This window comes from Sceloporus undulatus, chromosome 1 (assembly GCF_019175285.1).
Source record: "Sceloporus undulatus isolate JIND9_A2432 ecotype Alabama chromosome 1, SceUnd_v1.1, whole genome shotgun sequence".
NCBI lineage: Eukaryota > Metazoa > Chordata > Lepidosauria > Squamata > Phrynosomatidae > Sceloporus > Sceloporus undulatus.
This window is the reverse complement of record NC_056522.1, coordinates 167,156,040-167,181,724: the sequence shown is the minus strand read 5'-3', so window position 1 is coordinate 167,181,724 and position 25,685 is coordinate 167,156,040. Positions and strand designations below refer to the sequence as shown.

Below are 25,685 nucleotides of genomic sequence, written 5' to 3'. Positions count from 1 at the left end.
AGGTTTCTCTGCTTCTCAAATTCTACTACTCCCCATCGGATTACTGTATACTCCCCCCTTTTATTTATATTTAAACTTCCCAATGAATCCTGTTCTGAGATCAAAACCTTTAGGCTTTTGAAGTACAAAATGCAGCAGAATTCTGCATGATGTTTTGCTTTGTTGTGCAAAGGCAAGTGTGTCCTATGCTGACATTCTGTACGTTCTCAGGGAGATAACAAAAGTAGGTTGATACTTGTGTTTTGTCTCTGAACAGTCGGTCCAAAGATAGCTCTCCTGTAGTCTTAATAATCATTGCCAGAGACAGTAATTTACCATAATGCTTAAGATATTTCAATAGCTGCTCACTGAGCATCACTAAAGTGGAGCTAGAAAAGCCTACTGTTATAGTGGCTGGAGTGAGGTGGGTTTTGTGATGCCTACCCTGAAAATGCACTTTTACTGCTGGAAGAAACAAATATTTGGAAGCATCCCTGGAGCTCATATAGGTGCCACATGCAGGCCTGTGGAGCTTAACTAACGGATCAGACATTCACACAGTTCCTCTATGAACTTCTGTTCAGCCATTCTCCTTTGCTTTTTCATAGGCAATTAACACTGCGGTGAAGAACAAAATTCCTTGTGTGGTGGTGGAAGGTTCTGGACAGATTGCTGATGTGATTGCAAGTTTAGCAGATTCAGAAGGCACGCTCACCTCCTCCTCTGTCAAAGAGAGATTGCTCAGATACCTGCCACGGACTCTTTCCAGGCTCACCGAAGAGGAGACTGAAAGTTGGATCAAATGGGTGAGTGAGCATGTAAACTAGTAGACTGTGGGTGCATCTGCACTGTAGGAATAATGCCATTTAAGACCACTTTAACTTTCATGGTTCTATCCTACAGAATCTTGGGAAATGCAGTTTTTTGAGGCACCAGGACGCTTTGACAGAGAAGGCTGTGGATCTTGTAAAACTACACATCCCAGGATTTTGTAGGATGGGGCTACAACACTGAAAGTGGTGTCAAAGAATTATTTCTACAGTGTAGATGCACTTTGTGTAACCGGAGACCTAGGCATTATTTTGCAGTGCAAATGAAGTACATGTAGTTTGCTTGCCATAATTAGTTGCTTATCTTGTTGACAGCTGGAGAAACATCCCACATTCTGCTAAGGAAGAGGTTCATTGTTCTTAGAGTAACTTTCCAAGTTCTGGCAAAACGTTCTACTGTACTAGGGACTTTGCTTTGTAACAGGGATTATGTCTCTACCAAAAAATCGTTTTCTGTCATTGGGTTTTGGGAGAAAACTCTTCATATAATGTTTTTATTCATGATTATTTGTGCAGTTTATACCTCAGCTTTTCCCTTCTTTTTAAGAGTTCAGAATAATACTCATACACCGCTGCAAATTATAAGTACAGCATTTAAAAAATTACAAATGTCTACTAACATACTGAGTGGCCTAAATCTTATGTGATAACTAGAAAAAACCATTGAATAAATGAGTAACTTAGAGCACACATACTGCCTTATCATACTACAGTGTTATAGTGCTATATTCAGCTTTAATTGCCATGGCAACATCTAATAATAATAATAATAATAATAATAAAAATAATAAAAATATTTATTTATATCCTACCTCTTCCGATTGAGGATCGAGGCTGGTAACAACAAAGAAAATACAATATACAACAATAAAATACTAGAATTTGCAGTTTAGGAAAGGGCACTTATAATTTTCAGCCAAAGAGTTCTTGGGCTTCGCTAAACTACAAACCCCAGAATTCCACAGGATGTTGCCATGACAATTAAAGTGGAACATAGGACTATATGCAGCATAGTGTGATAAGAGAGCCAGACTGATTTAAGAGACCAGAAAGTCCCAGATTCTGTTCCTCTTCTTTCTGATTTTATTTTGAACATCCATACATGTTTTGTTTGTCTCATAATACTTTTTGTCAGCTCCCAGTAAAATCAGAGCCGTTGTATACCAGCTCCCCATGGGATTTTATTTTAATCCAGTATAAAATTGGAAAGAACAAGAACAAAATCTGGAATTTTTCAGTTAGTCTGGATGTACAAACTGTAAGTCAACAGTAATGTAGGTTCTAGTGATTCAATTGGTCTATGTAAGTGGAACTAAGAATAGGATTCAGGAAAATGAAAGCATGACAAACAATCAGTAGCAGATGACCACTGCCATCTTGGATTTGGATTTTGCAAGCTCACAAAATATATAACACAATATAACAAGGAAATCCAGGAAAAACAAACCCCCAATGCATTAAATGTATTTAAAAATTTAAAATCTTTTTATAAAAAAAACATTTTTTTAAAAAATTATCCTAGGAAATTACATATTACACTGGACTGATATTTGTGGAAAACTGAGTCTAGCCTGCAGCTATTTTTGGAGGTGTTAGCTTATTTTTTTCCATGAACAAAAACTGCTCATCAGCAGAAGAAATGTCATTGGTATCAATAAATATAGCGTTTCCTGTAGAAGTGTAGAGAGCACTTTGACAAGCTGTCAATTTGGCATTTTGAATTGTTGTAGCTTGGTCATTTCTTACTGTGTAGCTTTATTTCCCCATAGAATTTCAGTTTAATTTGCTTTTTTTTCCTATTTACTTTTGGCAGCATCACTGTTGATAAAAATGCCAGGGAATAGCATCTAGGATCTATACGCTCTTGAATCTATACACATTGTTTATTTATAGTTTCCCCTAAAGAAACTTAACTATATTAATACAGCTATCCTATACATGTCTTCTTACAATAAGTCCCATTAAATTGACAGGGGTGTAGGTAAACGGATTTAGGATTACAAGATGGGGTACATATGCACGTATGTGTTGAATATCCTCCCTTTCCTTCTAAGGCAGCCTAAGGTTGTGCACAACATAATAAAATGCACTATTTGCAGTAATTAAAACATCCAATTATAAATCAGAAATAGAAAATATAACATAATACACACACATCTTCATAGTGAGATCCCAGGACCAGATTAGATTCCCAGATCATCCACAAAGAGTAGATAAATACTATACACTTGTAGTTGTTTTCTAAAACAAGCAATGTGGGAGTCAACTGCATTTGATGGTGAGGATTCTTTGATACGCTGACTGTTTTCATACTTGGAGCATATAAGTAGTTTCTCTCCTCTGTGGCTTCTGCCATGTAAGTTTTATTGGGCGATTGAACATCTTATTAAACTTTATGGCTTATCTCAGTTTCCATTATTTTATATTTCCTTTAAAAAAAGAATCCATATAAAAAAGTAACCAAAAGAGCCCCCACAGCATTTAGGTCCCCTAGTGTAATGAGAGATAGGAAAAGGGGCTCAATAATGCAAATTTAAAGGTAGTGGAGGAGATAACAGTGAAAAAAGTCTAGTTTTTTAAAAACCAAATAAAGGGAATATAATAAATATTGACTTAAGCCCATTCAAATTGCTTCAGTAGAGCTTCAGTAGTTAGGACTAGTACAAAGGGAACATTGTTGTGCTGTTTAAAAAATCTGAACCTTTTCTGTTCAGTAACATAAGGTACAATATGAGCAAAGACTTGAACCACTGTGATATTCCTTTCCCACCATTTCGAAGATTATTGCATGTCTATTTTCACCCGATCTGGGCACAGGCCTGAATGGGTGAAAACGGATCTTATTGCATGCCTTTTTGCCCAACTCAGATGCATTGCATACCCGATCCAGACTCCTAGTGTACTTTTCAAACCTACGATACTTTCCAGTCTTTCAAAAAGTATGCCAGGAGTCTGGATTGGGAACATGATGCAGTTGAGTACAATAAGGTCTGTTTTCACCCATTCAAGCCTGTGCCCAGCCTGTGTCCGAATGGGGTTAAAATAGACATGTGATAATCTCCTTTGTGAAGCTACAGCCCCTTTAAAAGCAACAGAAAACACTGCAAAAGGACTGACATTATCCCTTGTTTATTTACAGTTGTAACACAACATAGTTGCAACTTAATCAATGGGGAAATGTATTGATTACTAGTAACTTATTTATTTGTAACTACAGTAGTTGGTGCTGAGTTCTCATTTTTAGTTGCCACAGAAATAGTGTAACATAGCAGTTGAAAAATTGCATTACAAATCAGGAAACAATTTACTAACAACTTGCTTCTGCCATTCATTCATTGTAAGCACAAAATGTAGCCTTCTCTTTTAGTTTCATCACCTCTCTGCTTAACGTGTTGCAGTATTGTGAATAATAACATGTTTTCAACTGGATAAAACCTGGACAGCTGTTTGAACCATGCACATGTCCATTCTTGTAGTTGCTGGTGTTGTTCTTTCCTGGCAAGTCTTCTGTGTGCCAGAAAAGCAACACAGAGTCAAGGAGAGGATGGCCCCACTACTGAAACTGTGGGACTGCTGTTCCTTAGAGGAGGCAGATGCTGTGCTTGTTCCAAGGATCATCAGTATGACGGAAGAAACTCATGCCTCCCACACTATCCAGGAGGTGGGAGGGCTGGGGATCTCTTCTGGGGATATGCAAGGCCACTTTATCGGGGGCATTTGGTCCTTTGAAGACCAGGAAATGGATCTGCAGAGCCCTCCATTTGATCCACCTCAGAATTTTTGTTCTCTCCATACTGGTAGGAAAAACTGAGCACATGGAAAATTTTAATGTTCCCTTTTTAGAAGAGCACTGAATGCCAGGGAAGGAGTCATTTATTTTGGGGAAATGACTTTGTCAATTAATGGCCCAGGGCTTCATCAGCAGCGTGTCTCTCTTTTGGTCCATTACTTTAACGTCTGTAATCATCTTAGAGGGCAGCAAGGGTTTGTCAGAGATGCTGCTTAGTGCTGCTAATGATGTTCTCTTACATTTTGTGCTTACAATTTTGTCTGGTTGGTATGGGTTTTTAAAAGCCTCCTTACAGTTTGTTCCTTCACAGATAATCTACTTATTAGACTCGCGCCCACCAAACATGTTTACCTTGATCTTTTGTAATAGTAATTAGTTCCAATGTCAAGTGTTGGTCTGTTATTCCTGGAAATGCTACCATTGTGTGAGAAGGGTCAGGAAGGAGATAGTATACAATTGTGGCATCCATAGAAGTTGTACCTTTCTCATCTGCATTTGCAGTATGTTTCAGATTGAAAGAAGGAAAGTGTACCCACTGTTCTGGGTGAGACCCTGTTGGACAATAATCTCATGGAACTGAGGAAGATAGAGTAGCTGTGGCTAGGAGCCGGAGATGGAAGCTACTTATGCATCGATTGAAAAGGGCAGATAAGCTTATTGTTGTGAGCATTAATTAAGAAGAAAATGACACACATTCATTTTATGAAGTGGAGGTGGACATCACATGCCCCATGGGATGTATGTACCTCCTCTGTCCCCTGGATGTTTTGCAGACCTCACTTGCTGGCAATAGGAGAAGGACAAGGAGAAATGGTAATAGTATACCTTCCAACTGCTCCAGTTTGGAAGAGACAGTCCCAATTAATCCTCTTTTGTTCCACTTTTTTTCTAGATGCTTTTAAAAGTCCATTTCTCTATCCTCTTCACCTTCCCCATTTGTTCTCAATTCACCTCAGTTGCTTCAAACTGAATACAAAGTGCAAAAGTAGTTTGCACACAATTAACTCAGGTGAGGAGAAAGGAGAGGAGGGAGTGAGTCTCACTCTTTCTGCACCCATTCTTACTTTGTGTGTTCAATTTTGCAATTTTGACCATACTCTGATGTTGCTACACATCTGTGAGATATCTTATAGGCTGCATCCACATTGCAAAAATAATCCAGTTTGACACTACCTTAACTCCCATGGCTCAGTGTTATAGAATTCTGGGAACTGTAGTTTGCTGTGGCACCAGAGCGCTCTGACAGAGAAGGCTAACTTTCTCACAAACTGCAATTCCCAGAATTCCCTAGCATCGGGCCATGGCAATTAAAGCCATGCCAGACTGGATTATTTCTGCAGTGCTGATGCAGCCATAGTAGAGGTAGTAGTGTAAAGTAAAACAATATAAAATTGAGCTTCAGTCTTTCTCTTCCCTTTTGGAAGGCATAGTATTGCATTGCTCCTCCAGGTTGCAGATTTGCATCATGTTTTTGATGCCTGACTATAGCAGCCACCTTTGGCACCAAATTTGGTGAGCAACTGCAGTAGCAACTGTGTGGGCCCTGGAAGATTTTGTGTGCGTGTGCATGTGTATGCATGTATATAGGCTGCCTGGCACATCTGCTGCTACCACAGAAAAAGGTGTCTAGTGATGGTCACATGCTGGGTTCCTTGTTCTGACCTTAGAATAAGTTATTCATGGTGGTGGCAGATGCACTGGGCTGCCCAGTGGGACACCCATGCAGACAGCTACCACAGTGCAGGAACAGAGGTCTCCATATCTTAATACAGTAGAAGATCTAGAGCAACAAGTATGCTATTTTAATTCATTTTAACATTGTTATGCTTTGGTTCTGGTGCAGAATGTGGAGGACATTGTCCAGACTGCCTGCATCAGAATCAGGATTTGGGCTGTGCATCATCCAAACAGAACAATGCCAGAACTAAAGAGGAAGGAGATGGACAAGGCCAGAGCAGAGAGAGAGAGAGAGAGGGAGAGGGATTTGCTTTCACCTGTAGCCGAGGAATAGATTTAGACTAGTACATGGCTTTGGGCAACATACTGCAGGTTTGGTGGTTTTGTGCACTGATTCTTAGTTGCCATGATGTGCCTGTGGGAGCAAGATTGTGAGAAAGACATAAGAATAATTTTGTTCATTTTAGATTTATTGAGAAAGATCTAGAAATCAGCCTTACATTGTATTTTTTTTTTAAGAAGAGTGAAATGAAACCTTTGTTTACAGACTAGGCAGCATATATGAAACCATCTGTAGAGTAATTATGCCATTAAGGCTTTCCCTTTGGATTTATAGAAATTATTTGCATCTTTCTCGTATAACCTGAATTCCTTTTGAGGCAACCAGCAAATAAACCAGCCTCCCTCGTTGATATGCCGAAACTTAACCCCGTAGAAAAATTGGCATCACCTTTAATTAGGTAGAAGCAGGGAAAACATTTGTACATTTCCAGCAGCTTAGTGAAAATTAGTGCAGCATTTGAGCTTGTTTTCCCCTCATATTTCATCATGATGTGCACAAAGGACTAACTTCATTACATATGTTGTGGTCCTGATGAAAATCAGTCATATGAAGTTACTATTTGGGGATATGTTTACAGTGGTCCCTCCACATTCTATGGGGATAGGAGTGAAGGACCTCCATGAATGTGGAAAAAATGCAAATAAAAAAACACTATTCTTTTTTTATCCAAGAGAATACCTCTCTAGGAATCTCGAGGTCGTTCAGTGCAATTTTATGGTCAGTGTCTGCCAGGAGTTGATCACAGAATCATACTGGAGGACCTACAAATGCCTAGAGCAGTGTTTTCTCTACGAACATCTAGGTTCTCTAGCACAACTCTATGGTCAACTTCCAGCAGAATGAGGACTTAAGAGATTCCTAGAAAGAACATATTAATCAAAACCGCAAATAATCAAATACACAAAAGGCAAAGCTGCAAAAGGGGTTGGGCCAAGTGTATTTCCAAATCTAGTTAGCAAGGTTCTTCCAACTTCACAAGTTAGGTTGGGTTCATGACTTTAAAAAATTTACACAATTTCTTACTTAAAACAATAACAACAACCAAACAACCTGCTGGCAGTGGCCTGCCATCTTTTACATGTATATGCAGAAGTAAGTTCCACTGACGTCAGTGCTTTCAGCCTTAGGTTGATGAGCATAGGGCTGCAGTATGAAATGCATAACGGAAGCCAGCAGCAATACAGCAGCTGACTTGCATTACATAATAATTGTACTTATATCAGGGGTGAGAATATTTGAAATATGATTTAGTTACCAGATTGTGTTAGGTTTACACAAAAACTTTCAGAACTGTTGTTAAGACTTTACATACATTAAGGTACAGCAAAAATCCTGTATCACTGATGATATGTTTTATTTTTAAAAAGAGATAATAAACAAAGATCTGAAGAAATAAACACTGATGCTCTAATCTAATGGTGTTTGGTAACAGCACAAAGCTAACAAGTTGTCACAGAAAAATGTGTAGCATCACAATTATTTCAAAGAATTATAGAACTTCAGATTTCCATGTTCATAAATAATTGTGAACATGGAACATGCTCACAAATGCACACTAAATTTATTTTTTTGTTTATTAAAATATTTATATTCCACCCTATGTCCAAAAAGCTAAAGTAAAGAATAAGAAAAAGAAAATGAATTCCATATTACACAATAGGTTTGAGTGGAATTTAATTTTTATCTCTAAGTACCAGGATATTCTATAGAGGGAAAAGTATGTTCACTATGATGACTTTCAGGACATATTAAGCCTTGGATTTTCCTTTTGCAGATCAAAGAAGTACTTGAAAATCCTCATCTGCTAACTGTGATTAAAATTGAAGAAGCTGGAGATGAAATTGTGAGCAATGCCATATCCTATGCTCTTTATAAAGGTAAGTAAAGGCCTCAATAGACAAGCATAAAGAGCTGGCATGAGGGAGGAATAGGAGCATGACAACCACATGCCGGCTGCTCCAACTCTGCGCCCAAGCCAGCATGATGCCGCCCAAGCAACCACATGGCGGGCAGTGTCATGCCGCATCTTTGGCACAGCATTTATACGCACTGCACCAAAGAAGAGGAGAAAAGTCACCACAGCAGCAGCTAGGGCACCCTTTCCATGGTGCAAAAAGGAACCGCTTTTTGTGGCTTCTTTTTGCACCATGGAAAGGCCAGATTGGGGCTGCGGCGTGTGGTTGGCACATCCTTGATCTGGCAAGGAAAGGGGTGGCATCTCGTCACCCTTTAGGGGCCACCTGTACAGCCCCTTAGTGTTATTTTGGCTCTCAACATGACTTAATTGTGTATACAGTCGGCCCTTCTTATACATTAATTTTTTATACACAGATCCAAGCATCCACGGTTTGAAAATGTTCAAAAAAGTATAAATTTTGTTATCCAGGCGGGATCTTGGAAGCAAACCCCAGCATATAACAAGGGTCCACTGTATTTTGGTTGTGATCAGTATAGTGAGCCAGGTTGAGCATTTGAGAAATGGTTCAAAATTATTGATTCAAATTTTGTTCTGTCCGACAAGAAATAAAAGAGAGAGAACCTTGAGAGCTCTTTTACAGGATTAATGGTGGATTCTGCTTTCTAGTTGCTTTAAAAGCTGCACTTTTACAATCTCTGGAAGGGTGTTCTATGATCCCTAGGATTCTCATGAATCAAGGCATAAATAAAGAGGTTCCCTTTCAGAGTAGAGGCTACAGCCGTAAACCAATCTCTGTGAGACTGTGGAAAGGTCCAGAGCTGGTGTTTCTCTGATGCGGAAGCTCTGATTTTAGAAAGGAAAAAAATGCGGCTGCCCGCCTGGATGGGCTGACTACTTTGCTGCTGGGAGCCAGCATGGCTCCTGGGCCCCAACTTCCGGATTGGGGCTGCCCTCCGCCCTGATTGGTGGCGCTGGGCGGAAGGGCCCGCCCGTGCCGCTCTGGTAGGGACAGAGGAAGTCTCTATGATGAGACTCTGGTCCTCCAGGGCAGCTCATTAGTGGAGCTGCCCTGGAGGAGGAGCCTCACCATCAGGAGAGGGGGCAGGGGCATGGCCTATTTAAGGTCCATGCGGCCAGGCCCCACAGCCATTTGCCACTCAGCTCTCCCACCCACCCTCCCTAGGGTTAGTGGGTTTCTTTGTCACAACTTTGGGGCAGCAGCATAGGCCAGAATGTGGTTGGTTGGATACCAGGACTATGGAGCACTGGTTTGGGAGTCAATAGGGACCCAGGGGCGAGCAAGGCATGCGTTGTGGCCATTGCGGGGGCCACAACGTGGATAAGCCTCCTGGTGACTAGGGGCTTAGAGATCAAGAGAGCGCCTGGTGTATGGCTGCCAGTTGGCGCTCTTTAGCCCCTAGGTCATCCCAATGCCTGGCAGTCACCAGGCAAGCTGCTTATTGATTAACCGGGGAGTTATTTGATGCTTCAGATCCTGACCTTATGCTTTGTACCAACCCTACTGTTTTTGTTTGCTGTTGCTAATAAAGTTGTGGCCTTTCTTCCATCTATGCTTCATGTGGTTTTTAGCAACGGCCTACCAGGCAAAAGGATTTATGTCAAGGACGTTGCAAGATAGAATTGACAATCCAATCCATAGGATCCAAAACTTTCACATTCCAGCAATACATGCCTAGAATGGAGTAGGAGACTCAACCAAACCTTGAGTGTCATGGTTTATTTATCTCTCATGGAAATAACAGGAAGTGAAACTTTTTTTTTTTTGAATTTAAAGAAAAAACCAAATCAGGAAACAGAAAAGGGGATAAGGAGAATGAAATCTCACTTCTGCAGAAATGATCGCCAGACCACAGAAGACCCAGCAGGGCATATAGGAAGAAGGGCTTAACTAACACTGGTATTCTATCAGGGTTAAGGGTTATTTTGCCATGGATTCCTGCAAGAGGGTGGATGAGATGACTCTTGGTCTATAACTCTACATTTCTGCGATAATTATAATTATACAGATAACTGAGGAATTCTTCCCATTTTCTCCTTTGATAATAGCCTGATAAGTGCCAGAGAGGATTACATTGTGTAGATTTTCCTTGAGCATTCCAGATCCATACTGAAATCTGAAAAAAATATGTATGTATGCCTTGGGAATATTTTGTTGGGTATCATAAGGCTAATCCTCCTTTTTATTTGACCCTGGCACATAAAGTTCAGATGGAACTTAAGCAAGTCAATATTTACATACATGAAATTTACTTAAGTTCTATTGATTCAGTGAGTGTACTCTAAACTGGGATTAAGATCTGGACCATAATTTTAATGAACTGAACCAATCCTGAAAATAATAGAAAATGCAGGAGAGCACAATGAGACATTTTAGGACAATGGATCAAAATAAATGGCTGGATTTCCATGAGATTGCACCTCCACATCTTTCAATTCTTTAGGGGAAAATGTGGAATAAAAGTTCAGACATTTAAGTCAGTCTTGGTATAAACTCTGCTGTCACAGAATATATGCAGTAGTTACTGTAATGCTTTGCTCTGAGCTACCCAAGAATGCTGATAATAGTGAGAATTCTTGATGTTTGTTGATGTAAGTGTGTGATAGCGAGGAAAACAATTTCTGGAGGGGTAACCATGTGAGCATGTAACAGCAAAAACAACATTGGATCCTTTGTGGCAACTTAAAGATTTTTTTAAAATGTACAAAATACAACATCACCAGCTGGATGAAGGCTTACTCTCTGTTGGCAGCAGTATAAATAATTGGGTATAGGGGAGGAAAATGGAGCAGTCACAGAAAGGGACATGAAAAAATGATAGACACTGACAAGTTTGTGAAAACTGAAATATCTGTCAAATAAGCACAGTGGCAACTCAGAAAGACTTCCTGGTCAAGATGAAGCATATGCCAGGCTGAGTTAAAGTGTGATGGATTTTGGTGTAATTTGGGGTTGGGGTGGGTGAGTAGGAATCTCTGTGCTACCAGCATGGTAGCATTGGAGCCAAATACTCGTCTAACAGTGGTGGAGGCAGCATAATTTTTTCTCTTTAGGTTTAAGAAGATGAATCATAAAGAGCAAGTTCCAAGCAACATTTATGGTTTTGCTCAATGGTCAGGGACGTGAGATTAAAAATGTATGCAGAAAAGTATCTTAATCATCCACAGACATCCCTCTCCCCTTGTAGCTTTCAGCACAAATGAGCAAGATAAAGACAACTGGAATGGGCAACTGAAATTGCTTTTGGAATGGAACCAGCTAGAGTTGGCAAGCGAAGAGATTTTTACTAATGATCGACGTTGGGAGGTAGGTAGAGCAGCTCGTGTATTCCTGTAATATTGGCAAAGCTAGCAGGAAGGCCGGGTCAAGTGAACCTATTGATGTAATTGGATGGCTGGATTGGCTCCATTTGCCTAGGTGTTAAAAACTAGAAACCTGGAGGACAAGCTAATAAACCTTGTGCAGTTTGAATCAGTCAATACATTCAGTGTTAACTTTTCTACTAAAAATGGTGGAATAGCAAAATGAATATGTCCATAATATGATGGAATGAGATAAGTAGGCACAAAGTCCTTGAAAGTATGTGTGTGTGTGTGTGTGTGAGAGAGAGAGAGAGAGAGAGAGAGAGGGAAATAAAGTTATCATTTGGTCTTTCAGTGTTCAGTAGAATCTGCCATAGAAATGAATCATGATTTGTCTGGCAGCAAAGAAACACAAGCTGCTCACTGAAGAATATATTTTTGTTGTCTACAAAAATGGTAACCATTTTGTTTTTCTTGTTCTTCCTAGTCTGCCGACCTTCAGGATGTCATGTTTACAGCCCTGGTGAAGGATAGACCAAAATTTGTTCGTCTTTTTCTGGAAAATGGATTGAATCTGAGGAAGTTTCTCAGTAATGATGTTCTAACTGAGCTCTACACCAACAACTTCAGCAGCCTGGTGTTTAAGAACCTACAGATTGCAAAAAACTCGTACAATGATGCTCTCCTTACATTTGCGTGGAAGATGGTGGAGGATTTCAGGAGAGGCGCCAAAAAAGAGGATAAAAACGGAAAAGATGATATAGAGATACAGCTGCTGGTATGTAAAACACAAGTCCTAGGCTCACTTGCCTAGGAAAAAGTCCCAGTGAACTCCGTGGGAATGTATAGGACTGTGCCACTCGTCTCAATTTTAGAAATACAGCTTCAAACAAAAATCCCCATGTCATTGTAGCTTTTCGTTCTTATGTATTTTCAGGATATGTCTCTTATTACCCGGCATCCCCTACAGGCCCTCTTTATTTGGGCAGTCCTTCAAAACAAAAAGGAGCTATCCAAAGTGATTTGGGAACAGGTAGGTAACAATTCCAGCATGTCTGCATCTTTGTCCATTATACTTTATAGTTTCTCCAAGAACCTTCTAGGGAAGACAATATTTATTGGGTCTGCAGTCTTATATGCATTTATCTGGAGCAGTCCCTTTGACCTCAGTAGGCTTGTCCAGTGATTTTGAAATATGCATTAAGCAGAAGTGACTATTTTCCATTAAAAAAAATAAATGAGTGAGCTTGACTGTCAAAGGGATGGACTCTTCCACCTGTGTGTGGGCAGCACTGATGATTTTTGCAAGTACAGTCTGCCCTCTCCTTACGCGGGGGATACGTTCCAGACCCCTCCGTGTAAGGTGAATTCTGCCTATGCTCAAGTACCATTGGAAACAATGGGGCTCAGGTGTGGCGACGTGCGGGGCGCAATGGGCGCACGTACCCATTCAATTGAATGGGATGCGCCACCCCTTCCATCCTGCGCGCGCCCCGCGGCTTGAGCACATAAGCTCAAGTCCGCGTAAAGCGCCCGCGCTGTAGTATTGCAGCAGTCTAATTCAGTATAATTAAAGAAGCAGTTCTAAGTTTTGAAAAGAAGAAAGCTTTAAGTTTTGAAAGAAGCAAGATCATTAGCAATTTGGGACCTCTTTTGCACAAAATTCACATGTGATATTTTGGGGCATTTTTCTGCCTAGGGAAAAGCATTTTCTGTGGTTTATTTTCTGTACAGAAAATGCTGTTTCGTCTTCAGAAACGGCTGTTTTCTGATGAACTCCCTCCCACAGGAGGCTAGCCTGGCACTTTCCCTGCTTGCCTTTTATCTGCAAGCTAAGACATTTTTATTTAAGCGGGCATTTTAATATCTAATCATGCTAGGGTGGCTTTTGTGTGGATTGTGTGTGTTGGTCATGCCTTTTAGCTTTTGTATATTTTTATGTGGTTTCATACGTTTTTTAGATTATTTTAAATGTTTTATGTTTTTATTGTAATGCTTTTTGAAATACTTTCTATCTGTGAGCCTCCTTGGGTCCATACTGGGACAAAGGCAGCATACAAATGAAGTAATAAATAAATAAATAAAATAGCACATGTGAATAAGTCTCAAATTGCAAAAAAAATTGTCAGTTATCTAAGAGCCCGTACAGACAGGCCAAAATAAAGCTGCTTCAGGTCACTTTGGAGATATGGTGTTTAAATGACACATGCATCTTAAGAGGCCAGAAGCTGCGCCAAAGCCATGCTCCAGTTCTTAGGATTGGAGTGTGGCTTTGGTGCAGCTTCTGGCTTCTTAGGACACATGCATCATTTAAACAGCTTACTTCCAAAGTGACCTAAAGCTGCTTTATTTTGGCCTGTCTGTATGGGCCCTAAGATTGTCATCAGGGTTTCGTGACACAAAACCATGTTTTGACCACTTTAAAAATATTTTTTTAAATATTATTGTCACTGCCATTTTAAATCAGAAATGATTTAAATAAAGACATAAATTAAACTGCAACTTCTAACTAGAGCAGACTCCTTGAATTAACTGCTCTTTGGTCAGTAAGCATTTATGTCCATCCCACTGATTCTGTAGGCCTGTCCTAGTTAGGAGTTGCAGTTTAGATTTAGGTCCCACTACCTTTTTACCTCAGAAAGTTGGAGTTTTGTAAGAAGATGTTGGAGATGGTTTAAATGGTGTGGTTGGGAGGGTGGGCTTCAGCAGACTGTTCTAACAGATCAGTAAAACAGAAAAGGATGGGCACTTCACCAGTGTTTTGACTTTAGAAAGCCAGCCCTTTCTATTTTGTGGGGCTTAGTTTCCAGCTCAAGTAGCCAGGCATTTCATGTTCCTTTCAACTTTTAAGCACTGCAGGATAAAGCAGAACTGCAATACCCACACGATTTCTCAGATATGGTTCCAGGGAATGGGGCTCGTTTAAATTATTCATTTGCCTTGCTCTTTTGAGATATGAACAGATATTACTGGAATGTGTCACAGTTACAGTAACTCACTGCTAATGATCTTCTTACTCCAAGCAATTTTGTCACTTTGCAGACTAGAGGCTGCACGTTGGCAGCATTAGGGGCAAGCAAACTCCTGAAAAGCTTGGCTAAGGTTAAGAATGATATCAATGCTGCAGGGGAATCGGAGGAGCTGGCCAATGAATATGAGACACGAGCAGTGGGTGAGTCCTGGCATAAGAAACTCCAACCTCAGAAGTGAAACAATGCTGTGAGATATATATATAATTGGAAAAGTTTCAATTTCAAATTAGATTTAAAATTTGTGCCTTTAAGAGGGAATCCAAAACCAGTTCAACACAGGCTTTGAATGTCAGTTCTGAAACTGCAAATTATATACTGTATGATTATTCTTATTGGCTAGTCCAATGACTACAACCTCAGTTTGTACAGCCTGAAATCCATATGAAGTCCTTTGGAGGGGTTTACTGTGGCTCTTGAGACCCTTACCATTCTCTCTAGGGCCTTCCCCACAACTTAGGTAGCTGAAAAAATGCTTGGATTGAACATTGATTAACATAAGCTAAATATCAACATTTAACCACTGTGCCACCAAGGCTCCTACCCTGCACAGGAACAGTTTACCTTTACACTTGCTCTAGTTGTCTGCCTGTAGCCCCTAATGACTCTTAGGAGATGCTATCTCTTGGTTAGGACAATATTCAGATTAAATTATTTGATTGTATCAAATAGGTTTAAAATGGCAATAGTAGATCATCTAATACTATTTTAATCACATTATATGGTGATTTGTTTAGCATTTTCTTTACTTTTAGTTATAAAGCTTTTTAAAGATGTTCTCTTCCACTGAACACTGGGCCTTTCCTCAAGACATGCGGACACCCATAAACACTGTTATTAGGAGTCACAAGAACTACTATCAAGATGACTGAGATCTTTTATGATGGAGTTAACAGATAAACATCACTCTTTTTTAAAACTCTCTAATTTTATTGTTTTTAGAGCTGTTCACTGAATGTTATAGCAGTGATGAAGAACTGGCTGAACAGCTTCTAATATATTCCTGTGAGGCTTGGGGTGGAAGTAATTGTCTGGAGCTTGCTGTGGAAGCCAAAGATCAACAGTTCATTGCTCAGCCAGGAGTACAGGTAAACCACAGCAAGAAAGAAATGTTGTCCAGATCACCTTCTCTCAGTTTTTATTCAGTGAAGCAGAGCAAGGCTATATCACCCTATAGGAATAAGGCCTACTGAACTCAAAGGCTGTCCTCCTCAATAGATACATATAGGATTGTCATGTATTTTACAGTCTTGTATTGCATTGTATGGGGCCTTTTTTTATGGAAAAGATTGTATCGAAAGGATAATGCTATGCTGTGGTTGTAGTCACATTGTTCATCCTAACTAACATCCCACATAGAACCAACATGGTGTAGTAGTTTGAGTGTTGGACTACAACTGGAGATTCAGGGTTCAATTCCCCGTTCAGCCATGGAAACTCACTGGGTGACCTTGGGTGAGTCACACAGTCTCAGCTTCATATAGAGACAAAGGCAACCCTCCTGACCAAATCTTGTCAAGAAACCCCCTGTGATAGGTTCAGTTTAGGGTCACCATAAGTCAAAAACAATGTGAAGGTACACAGCAACCAACCACGCAATAAGCCACAAAGACATATACATTTGTCCCTCCACATTTGTGGCTTTCACTGTTGCAACTTTGATTATTCACGGATTTTATTAATATGTTTTCTCTAGGAACATTTAGGTCCTCCAGTGCAACTCTATGATCAACTTTAACCAAAAGTTCACACTGAAGGACCTATAGATTCCTAGAGAGAACACTCCACTAGGCATTAGTAGTGCCTCCAGTGCAATTCTATGGTCAATGTCTGGCAGATGTTGACCACAGAGTTGCACTGGAGGACTTAGAGATTCCTAGGGAGGTGAGCTGTCAGATAAAAACAGTGTTTTTGTTATTTGCAGTTTTTCTACATTCATGGGGGTCCTGTGCCCCTAACCCCAGCAAATGTGGAGGGATGAGTGTAGTGAATTTTTCAGTGTGAAAAATTCCCTTCCAGTTGGGATAGTTTTCATCCAACCCATCATGCTCCATATGGTATTTTCTCAATCAAAATTGCTTTATCCCAAATGTCTCTTGCCCTGCAGAGGGTTTTGTTTGTTTGTTATAGCACCTTGTGTTGGGAAATGGTGCCTGGATGAGATTTGGCACATGAAAAGTGCTGTCCCTCACACCTTCAGGCCTCTGCTCTTCCCAGCTGGCCAAAGCTCCATTTTTCAAGTCTGTTTTGGCCTTGAATCTGATTAGTATCAGGAATAGAAGTGTACTGCCTACCTTCAGGTGATGCTGAGGGCTTGGCCTATACTGTGAACACCCACCAATATGCTACTACTGGAAGTGAAGAGTTTGGCTTTGTCAGGCACTGACCAGGATCCAAGTGAACTTCTGTTTCTGAATTGCAGAATTTTCTTTCAAAACAATGGTATGGAGAAATATCTAGAGACACCAAGAACTGGAAAATCATTCTGTGCCTTTTCCTTTTCCCCTTAATAGGCTGTGGCTTCATCTCCTTCAGGTAAATTATTCTTGGTTAAATTATCATGTCACTATCATTTGGAACACTGAATCTTTTGTCTGATATGTGTGTGTGTGTGTGTGTGTGTGTGTGTGTGAGAGAGAGAGAGAGAGAGAGAGAGAGAATACATGTCCATCAATATGGTATACAGATATCTTCTATCCAGGTTTGCTTCAGTTGCAGAGAAATGTCAAAGTACTAAAACAATGTTATTTCCTTAGTAAATTATGTGATTGATTAATTAATTGAATTTGTATACTGCTGGATACTATATGCAAGGAGTCTTGCAGAACCTTTAATGCTAGCCAGTTGGTTTCAGCATAAGCTTTATTAGACTCTAGTCCACTTCTTTAGATGTATGAAAAGAAGCCACAGCAGACAGACATATATACAAATGCTGGCTGGTGTGGTGATTCAAGGTTGGAGGAGCAGTGTGACATTTAATAGAAATGGTGATGGGATAATAGATACAGTCTTAATAGGTGGTTGAAAGGGTAGCTGACAGGATAAAGATGAATGGCAGTTGTTTTTTTCTACAAACACAGATAAGTGGATAAACATACAGAGGGTAGAGAAAAATCCTCGACTTGTAAATGTCTTGTGTTGGGTGCAGAAAAAAACACAGTCCAAACATTGTCATATAAAAGGCAGCAGAGATTATTTGTGTACACACAACTGTAATAAAAACCAGCCTATTAATATTTACAATGTGTTAAGAAGCCACTTATGCAAATACTCTGAAATTTGTGAATATACTCAGACTCAGTTGCCTTCTTTGGTTTTAGCTCATTTATGATTTTCAAAGAGATAGTTCTATTAGTCTGTTCCAGCATTACAAAGGAAAGCATGTATATATGAAGGAGCAATGCGGCACCTTTGAGACTAATTGATATACTTTAGCATAAATCAGGCAGTCTTAAAGGTGCTGCTAGATTCCTTCTCTCTCCCCCTTTGCTTCCAGCTGTGTTCCAATTGTTGTGATGTGTAGGTGCAACCAGAGTTGCTGTTTTCTATTTTGGATTGGTCTTATAGATAAGGTTCTTTATCCTTTGCTCCCACCCTTGCTTCCTTGTTTCTTTCTTGTTTCCAAGCCCCCCTTTTTACTTGTGTCCCCCATCCTATACCTGCTGGATAGATTGATTCAGAATAACTCAGTAATGGAACTGTGTGGACCAAATGATCTTATTATATAGTATGAATTGTTGTTTTTAAACACTGCCTCTCATGGTATACTTGTACATTGTTTCAAGAAAGTTCATTATTTGAAATGAGCTGTTCGTTTCTCTTGAATAGGAAGAAGCCAATTGAGCGGAGCAAAAAATTGTTGTTCTACTATGCCTGGTTCTTCACATCACCCTTTGTTGTCTTCTCTTGGACAGTCATCTTCTACATTGTCTTCCTCCTGTTGTTTGCCTATGTCCTGCTTATGGATTTCCAGAAGTCACCCACCATGCTGGAACTGATCCTCTATGTGCTGGTCTTCATCCTGCTTTGTGATGAAGTGAGACAAGTAGGGAGTGCTTAGAAATCAAAAGGGTTTTATTTCCAGGGAGACACTACCTGTTGCAGAAGGAAGTGAAGGTCCAGTGGGAATTCATTTCCCCTCTTCCATCTTGATTCCCACACAAGTTTCACTGAGCACCTCGGATTTATACTAGATCGTTATTACTGAGATTCAGTTAGATAATTTAGCATCTTTAGGAATTAGGAATTTGCCACTGTTTCCATGATGTATGAGGCCATGCAGTTTGTAGTCATGTTCAGAGCTGTTCTGGTTAGTGATTACCATAGGTAAGGCCAGTGTATCAATAATGCTTAACCAAACCATTAGTGGAGAGTACAGGGAAAATTCATGTTTGAAAGAACTGGGTTAAGAGGGAGTAAACATGCAGCCCCATGGCCTGATTTCAATCCTTAGCTATATATTTAAGAGAACATGGGCCCTTTCACACTACAAAGTGATAGCTGCATCCTATGGAATCCTGGGAGGAAAAGACCTTTGGACTCCTCAGTCGGAGAATTCTCCTCTAGTGTTTCCACTAAACTATCAAACCCAAGGAGGATCTCATAAACTGATGCCATGGCAGTTAAAGAGGAATGATAGTCCTAAAACTGTGGAGTGTATAAGGGCCCCACATTTCATAGCCACCCTTAAAGGAGTTATATTTTCCAAATCCTTGGTGTTGCAATATTCTGAAACTGACGAAAGATCTACAATGGAAAGGAACACAAGTTTAGTGCATTGGGCCCTTCCATTTGAGAATATTGTCTGAGGATACCCTTGAGGTCTGAAATGCTTCCAGACAGGCTTTTATCTTCTACATACCCTGCCTTTAAACATAGAACTTGGGGGAGGGATGTCATTGCTTATGCTCCTGTGTTTTCTTATGGCATCTCTCTCTCTCTCTCTCTCTCTCTCTCTCTCTCTCTATCTATCTATCTATCTGCAAGGGTTAAAAACCAGAATATCTGTAAAGTGTCTTCTCATTAGTGGTACAAAGATCATCTAGCTGAATCACCATTAAATTAAAAGAAAAAAAATCGGAACCTGTTAGTTTGCAATTCATACAATCCTTCCAGACTAGCCAGGCAAAGCAGAATAAATCAGGGGACCTAATTGCTCCTAGACACACTTTGCTTTGCAAAACAAGAGTTCTAGGTTGCTAAACAAAAATTGTATGTTGTTTATGAACATTGCGATAATATAGCTCTTGTAGTGGGTAATGTTAAGTACTTTGACTTGAAGGATTCTTGGTTCATTAACATCCTACTTCTGCAATGATGCACAGCCTGTGTTCCTGCTAGAATTTAATTAAAATCTATGTTGACAAAGCAAAACTAGTGGGTATAGACATATTCAGTGTTTCAGATGGTGTTTAAAAACAAGAAAGGAAAAAAAAATGATGTCAGTAATTACTACTGAGTCTATGGACAAAATTAGAGAACCAAGACCTAGCTCTAATATAATAGCTGGCTTTGGTGAAATAGTTGTCTGATTGCTCCATTGCACAGCCAAATGAGTTTTCAATGCATTATGAGGCAACTATTTTCAGTGCCCTTTATTATGGTCTAGAAAAGTGTCTGGTCAGCCAATAGCATAATCAACAACTGCTTAACCACAAGGCTGATGTAATGTGTTTTGGACTGTATGAGCTGCCTTTCAGCCAGACCAGACTGCCTTAAGTAGTTTTTGAACAAAGAGTAAACACTGGTGTTTATCACACTGAGGTTTTTTGCAGCTCAGATCCGGGGTGACTCCTGGTTCAGCTAAGCGAATTCACATTATAACGTGAATGTTTTATCACACCTGGTTGCCCTTCTGTTGTCCTTTTGAATTGAGAGGGAATCAAATCCAAGGCAAGTCACGTGATGCGGATTGAAGCAAAGCGGAGTGAGTGCAAATTGTTTTACCACACCGGTGGGATTCAACGATTCAAATTGGCACCCTTGCACATGCTCAATGGGGGTCTGAACGCATTGTGACCTGGTACGTTTCCGGGGTGAAAAGGGGCACAAGTTCTTGTTCCCTGTTTCACGTAATTGCATGATTGCGTGAATGTTGCCTCGTGAATATTTATGTGTCTCCTTCATCCCCCTTTTTTATTTTCCCATCCATTTTAGCAATTTCAACATATACATAGGCCCCATACAGACAGGCCAAAATAAAGCTGCTTCAGGTCACTTTGGAGATATGCTGTTTAAATGATGCATGCATCTTAAGAGTCCAGAAGCCATGCCAAAGCCACGTTCCAGTCATTAGAACTTCATTTTGGCCTGTCTGTACAGACCCATAGATAGATAGATAGATAGATAGATAGATAGATAGATAGAACTTCATTTTGGCCTGTCTGTACAGGCCCATAGATAGATAGATAGATAGATAGACAGACAGACACACAGACATATCTGTATATTCACATTCATGCACATACACTCATATATATTCCCCAAAAATGTGTTGCCCTGAAAATTGTCCTGAAAGTGAAAGGACCACCGAAAGGAAATGCAGTGGTACCCCGGGATACGAAATCACCGCGTTACGAAATTTCCGGGATACGAAAAAAATAAATAGGAAAAAACTGTTTCGGGTTACGTTTTTTTTCCGGCTTATGAAAATTTTTTTGGTGCTTTTCGGCGCTTTTTCACACAAAATCGCGGCTTTCAGCGCTAGCGGCTATGGCTTTTTCGGCTAGCGAAATCTTTCGGGTTACGAACGGCGCCGCGGAACGAATTACATTCGTAACCCGGGGTACCACTGTGGGGGGAAATTACAGTGCCACATCATGGGAAATTTGCAACCGTGTGTGTGTGTGTGTGTGTGTGTGGTGGTGTACCAGAGAAGAAGCAAATTTGCATTCCACACCAGACTAATTCGGAGTGAAATCGAAGTGAGCTTGAAAGCGAACTCTGTGAATTCACTTTTTTCCGAATTCATCAAAATGAGGAGTCACTTTGGATTTACTACAGAAGCACCATGGAAGGAGCTCCCATAGAAAGGAATTATGTCTGATAACACATTCACGTTATAATATGAATTCACATTGTTGGACCTGAAGTCATTTCGGATCTGAGCTGCAAAAAGCTGCAAAAACCTCCGTGTGATAAACACCACTGTCAAAAATGTGGAAATATATATCTATGTAGGCCTCTGTAAGTAAGCATCAGGGCATGTGCCGTTCATAGCCCTGATAGGGATGTGGGATATGACTTGAGCTTTTCTGGTAGACTGTAAGGTGTTACTTTTGGAGAAATGTCTTCTGTTTACAAATCAGATTTCCAAATTATGTTTAATAACAGTTTTGAAAATCATTATGGTTTAAAGTTGTGGTTGCCTTGTTCCCTAATCATGTGCCTCTTTGCCAGGTGTGCATAATATCTCCAGCTAAAAATAATTCATCTTTTTTGTCATATTAATGCAATTTTTATTTACACTATTTATGAAACTTATTGGCTAGCCATTAAATAATGAGTGTAGTTGCAGTTGTTGTTGATGTTGCTGTTGTGTACCTTTAATTTATGGTGACCCTAAAGTGAACCTATCATGGGATTTTCCTGGCAAGATGTATTCAGAGGGGGTTTCTCACTACCTTCTTCCGAGGCTCACAGAGTATAACTTGCCCAAGATCATCCAGTGGGTTTCCATGGCTGAGCGGGGATTCAGACCCTGGTCTCCAGACTTGTAGGCCAATGCTCAAACCACTAAACTACACTGGCTATAATCTCTTATTATAGAGCATACTATAATCTCTTAATTAATTTATCCATCTGGATTTGGGTGTTAATGGAAAATAAAAATAATTTTCAGCTGAGAGGCTATGGCTGAGCATGCAAAATATAGTAGCTATAAAAAGCTGAACTCTATTTTGCTAAAGAGTTAAGAGCATGTTGCCACATGTGATCTCTGGAGTCCCGCTTTGCAGCAATTGTGACCATTTTTTAAAAATGCGAATATACTGCTTTCAGAGCAGTCATCACTACACATTTTCTCAATGATGCAACTGGGGCTGCTGATCCCATCATGCTCTCTTCCTAGCCCTCCCTTAATCCTACCTCCTTGCCCTATGCCCTACACAGCATGACCTCTGGTTATTTTATTTTACTTTTTTATTCCTTGTCCCTATCCCCCCCCCCCGGGACGTAGCCAAAGGGGGGGGGGTCTTGGGGTCTGGACCCCCCCTTCCATTACATAAAATGAATGGTGTGTGCTGCCGCGCCACCCCACCCAAGCCCTATTATAATGGTGGCACTTAGTCTGGACCCCCCCCCTTCCCAAAATCCTGGCTACGTCCCTGCCCCCCTCCCCACATTTCTGGACCTCTGCTACTGTGTTTTTTAAAAAACAAAAAATAGAAAAAAATAAAGGGAATCAGGATGCTTAAGAATAGCGAGGGGGAGAGGAGGGAACACTGACACCATGTGACTGCCAATCTTGCAATTGCCCCAGCAGCAACCTTTCGCATCTGAGGACTTGCACATTTGGGAACTAATTGACAGGTTTCCCCCATCCATGAAGAAGGATGCAGAAACTATGGGTTAGAGACAAAGCAACCACAAGGTGGAGGCATCATTGTGCAATAAGTAATGCCAAAGCCATTATTTTTCTTCTGGTTTAATTGTGGTTTAGAAGCCACATCTATTAATCTCCTGGGATACTGAGATGAAAACAAACTGTAATTATTCCCATCTGCCAGTAGATGTCACTGCTCCATTATTAAATCTATGGCAAAAGATACTCCTGCACAGGTTCAAATATTTTAAATCGCAGCTCATAATAAGAGATGGTTTCCTTGGGTTAGATCTGAGTTTGCAACAACAGTGCATTAATTTGGCGTGAAATTTTATTCATTGGGTTTGCTTGTATTCGTATCTGATACACCATGAACCTTTTCAAAAGACACACACGCACACACACAGAGACTTCTGTGATCCCACAATCCTCCGTGGTTGCCTTCGAATGGATCCTCTTGGGATTTGTATAGCTTGGTCAGAGGCACCAGAGGAGGAGTCTCTGCTGAAGGTTTCAAAGGCCCTTCCCTCACCTACCAGTCCCAGGATCCCACTTGGTGGTTATTGAGAGATCTGCAATTGTTTAGGGTGAGAAGCCCCAGATCATTGTTTCTATACATACAAAATGGTCATGGGCACATTGGCAATCTCATTGCACTGCAATTCCGCAAATATCTCTAATGTAGAAGTCTAATGTATTTGCCATCTACCAAGTCATGTTAGATTCTGGGGAAATAAATTTACTTAGCAGGAGAATAACTTTACAAAGGGTATGCAAATTACTCATTTCATGAAAATGCTTCAGACTGTTAGATTGGAAGTAATTAAACAAGTGGGGTGGATGAAGGATAACTGAACATCCTGGCACAATAGTTTTCTCTTGTCAGTATGTGTAGAGCAAATATACCCCTGAAGACTTTGGGAAGCAGTGAGGGGGGGGAGGTATGGGGTGCTGCTGTTATCTTAGTTAGGCCTGTTAACTGGATAAGTTTCCCCTGTTTCAGCATAGCATTTTCTTTAAAAATTGTAGTTTTCCATAGTCTCCTGGGTTCACCATGAATGCTCCAGAAAATGTGTCACAGGGCCTGAACAGACAGGCCAAAATAAACCTGCTTTGGGTCATGTTGGAGGTATGCTGTTTAAATGATGCACCCATCTTAAGAGGCCAGAAGCTGTGCCAAAGCTTTACTCCAGTCCTTAGGACTGGAGTGTCGCTTTAGTGCAGCTTCCAGCCTCTTAGGATGCATGCAGCATTTAAACAGCATACCTCCAAAGTGACCCAAAGCAGCTTTATTTTAGCCTGTCTATTTGGGCACAGAGTTACAAGGCTCTTTCTAATGTGAAAAATGGTGGGTACTTGGTTACTGGTGATGAAGCAGTTCTCAGAAGAAACAGTGAGCTGTGACTTTTTTTGTTTTTTTTAAACAAAAATGCTAAACCAGTGGCAGGGATTTGATGCCTTGTAAAACCCACTGGGTGATCTTGGGCAAGTCACATGCTCTCAGCCTCAGGGGAAGGCAATGGCAAACCTCCTCTGAAAAAACCTTGCCAAGAAAACCCCATGATAGGTTCGCCTTAGGGTTGCCATAAGTTGGGAGCGACTTGAAGGCACACAACAAGAATAATCTTAATTAAGGAAATGTTAATATTCCACTTTGGATATTTCAGAATAATTCACTCCCCACTCCCCACAAATACTACAGAATCTCACTCTCCATTTTTAAGGAGATGAAACAGAAATCTGTAAAAATAGGGAGAGAGTTTTTCTCCCCTCTCCTTTATGGATTTGAAGAACACTGCCAAAAATAAAGAATACTGAATATTGTTCAGCTATTAGATATGCATAGTTGTGAAGAAAAGTGCATCTAATGTAGAGAGTCAGCATGGTGCAGGGTTTGAATCCCTGATCAGTCATGGTAACCCACTGGTTGAACTTGGGCAAGTCACTCTCTCAGCCTCAGAGGAAGGCAATGACAAACCTCCTCCAGATAAGTCTTGCCAAAATAAGTCTGTGATAGGTTCACTTTAGGGTTGCTATAGGTTAGAGATTACTTAAAGGCAAACAACATCATCATCATCAACAATAAATTCATCATGACTTAGAGACCATTCACACTACACACTTATATAATTCTGATTCCACTTTCGCTGCCGTGGCTGCATCCTGTGGAATCCTGGAACTTGCAGTTTAGGAGAGAGGCCTTTGAAACCTTCAGTAGAGAATCCTCCTCTGAGGCCTCCAACCAAAGTAGACAAA

The 25,685-nt window shown here is 40.4% G+C and overlaps 1 protein-coding gene across 2 annotated transcripts in view; it reads left to right on the top strand.

Moving 5' to 3' along the window:
• TRPM8 (transient receptor potential cation channel subfamily M member 8) overlaps window positions 1-25,685 on the top strand; it is a 68,835-nt gene that overhangs the window by 27,030 nt on the left and 16,120 nt on the right. For both annotated transcript variants that reach the window (XM_042447073.1, XM_042447074.1), the window contains exons 10-18: window positions 588-785; window positions 8,394-8,496; window positions 11,744-11,862; window positions 12,346-12,636; window positions 12,796-12,891; window positions 14,901-15,030; window positions 15,830-15,975; window positions 17,310-17,422; window positions 18,716-18,923. In XM_042447073.1, the coding sequence (XP_042303007.1) occupies window positions 588-785; window positions 8,394-8,496; window positions 11,744-11,862; window positions 12,346-12,636; window positions 12,796-12,891; window positions 14,901-15,030; window positions 15,830-15,975; window positions 17,310-17,422; window positions 18,716-18,923 (1,404 nt within the window). The remainder of the gene's footprint in view (window positions 1-587; window positions 786-8,393; window positions 8,497-11,743; window positions 11,863-12,345; window positions 12,637-12,795; window positions 12,892-14,900; window positions 15,031-15,829; window positions 15,976-17,309; window positions 17,423-18,715; window positions 18,924-25,685) is intronic.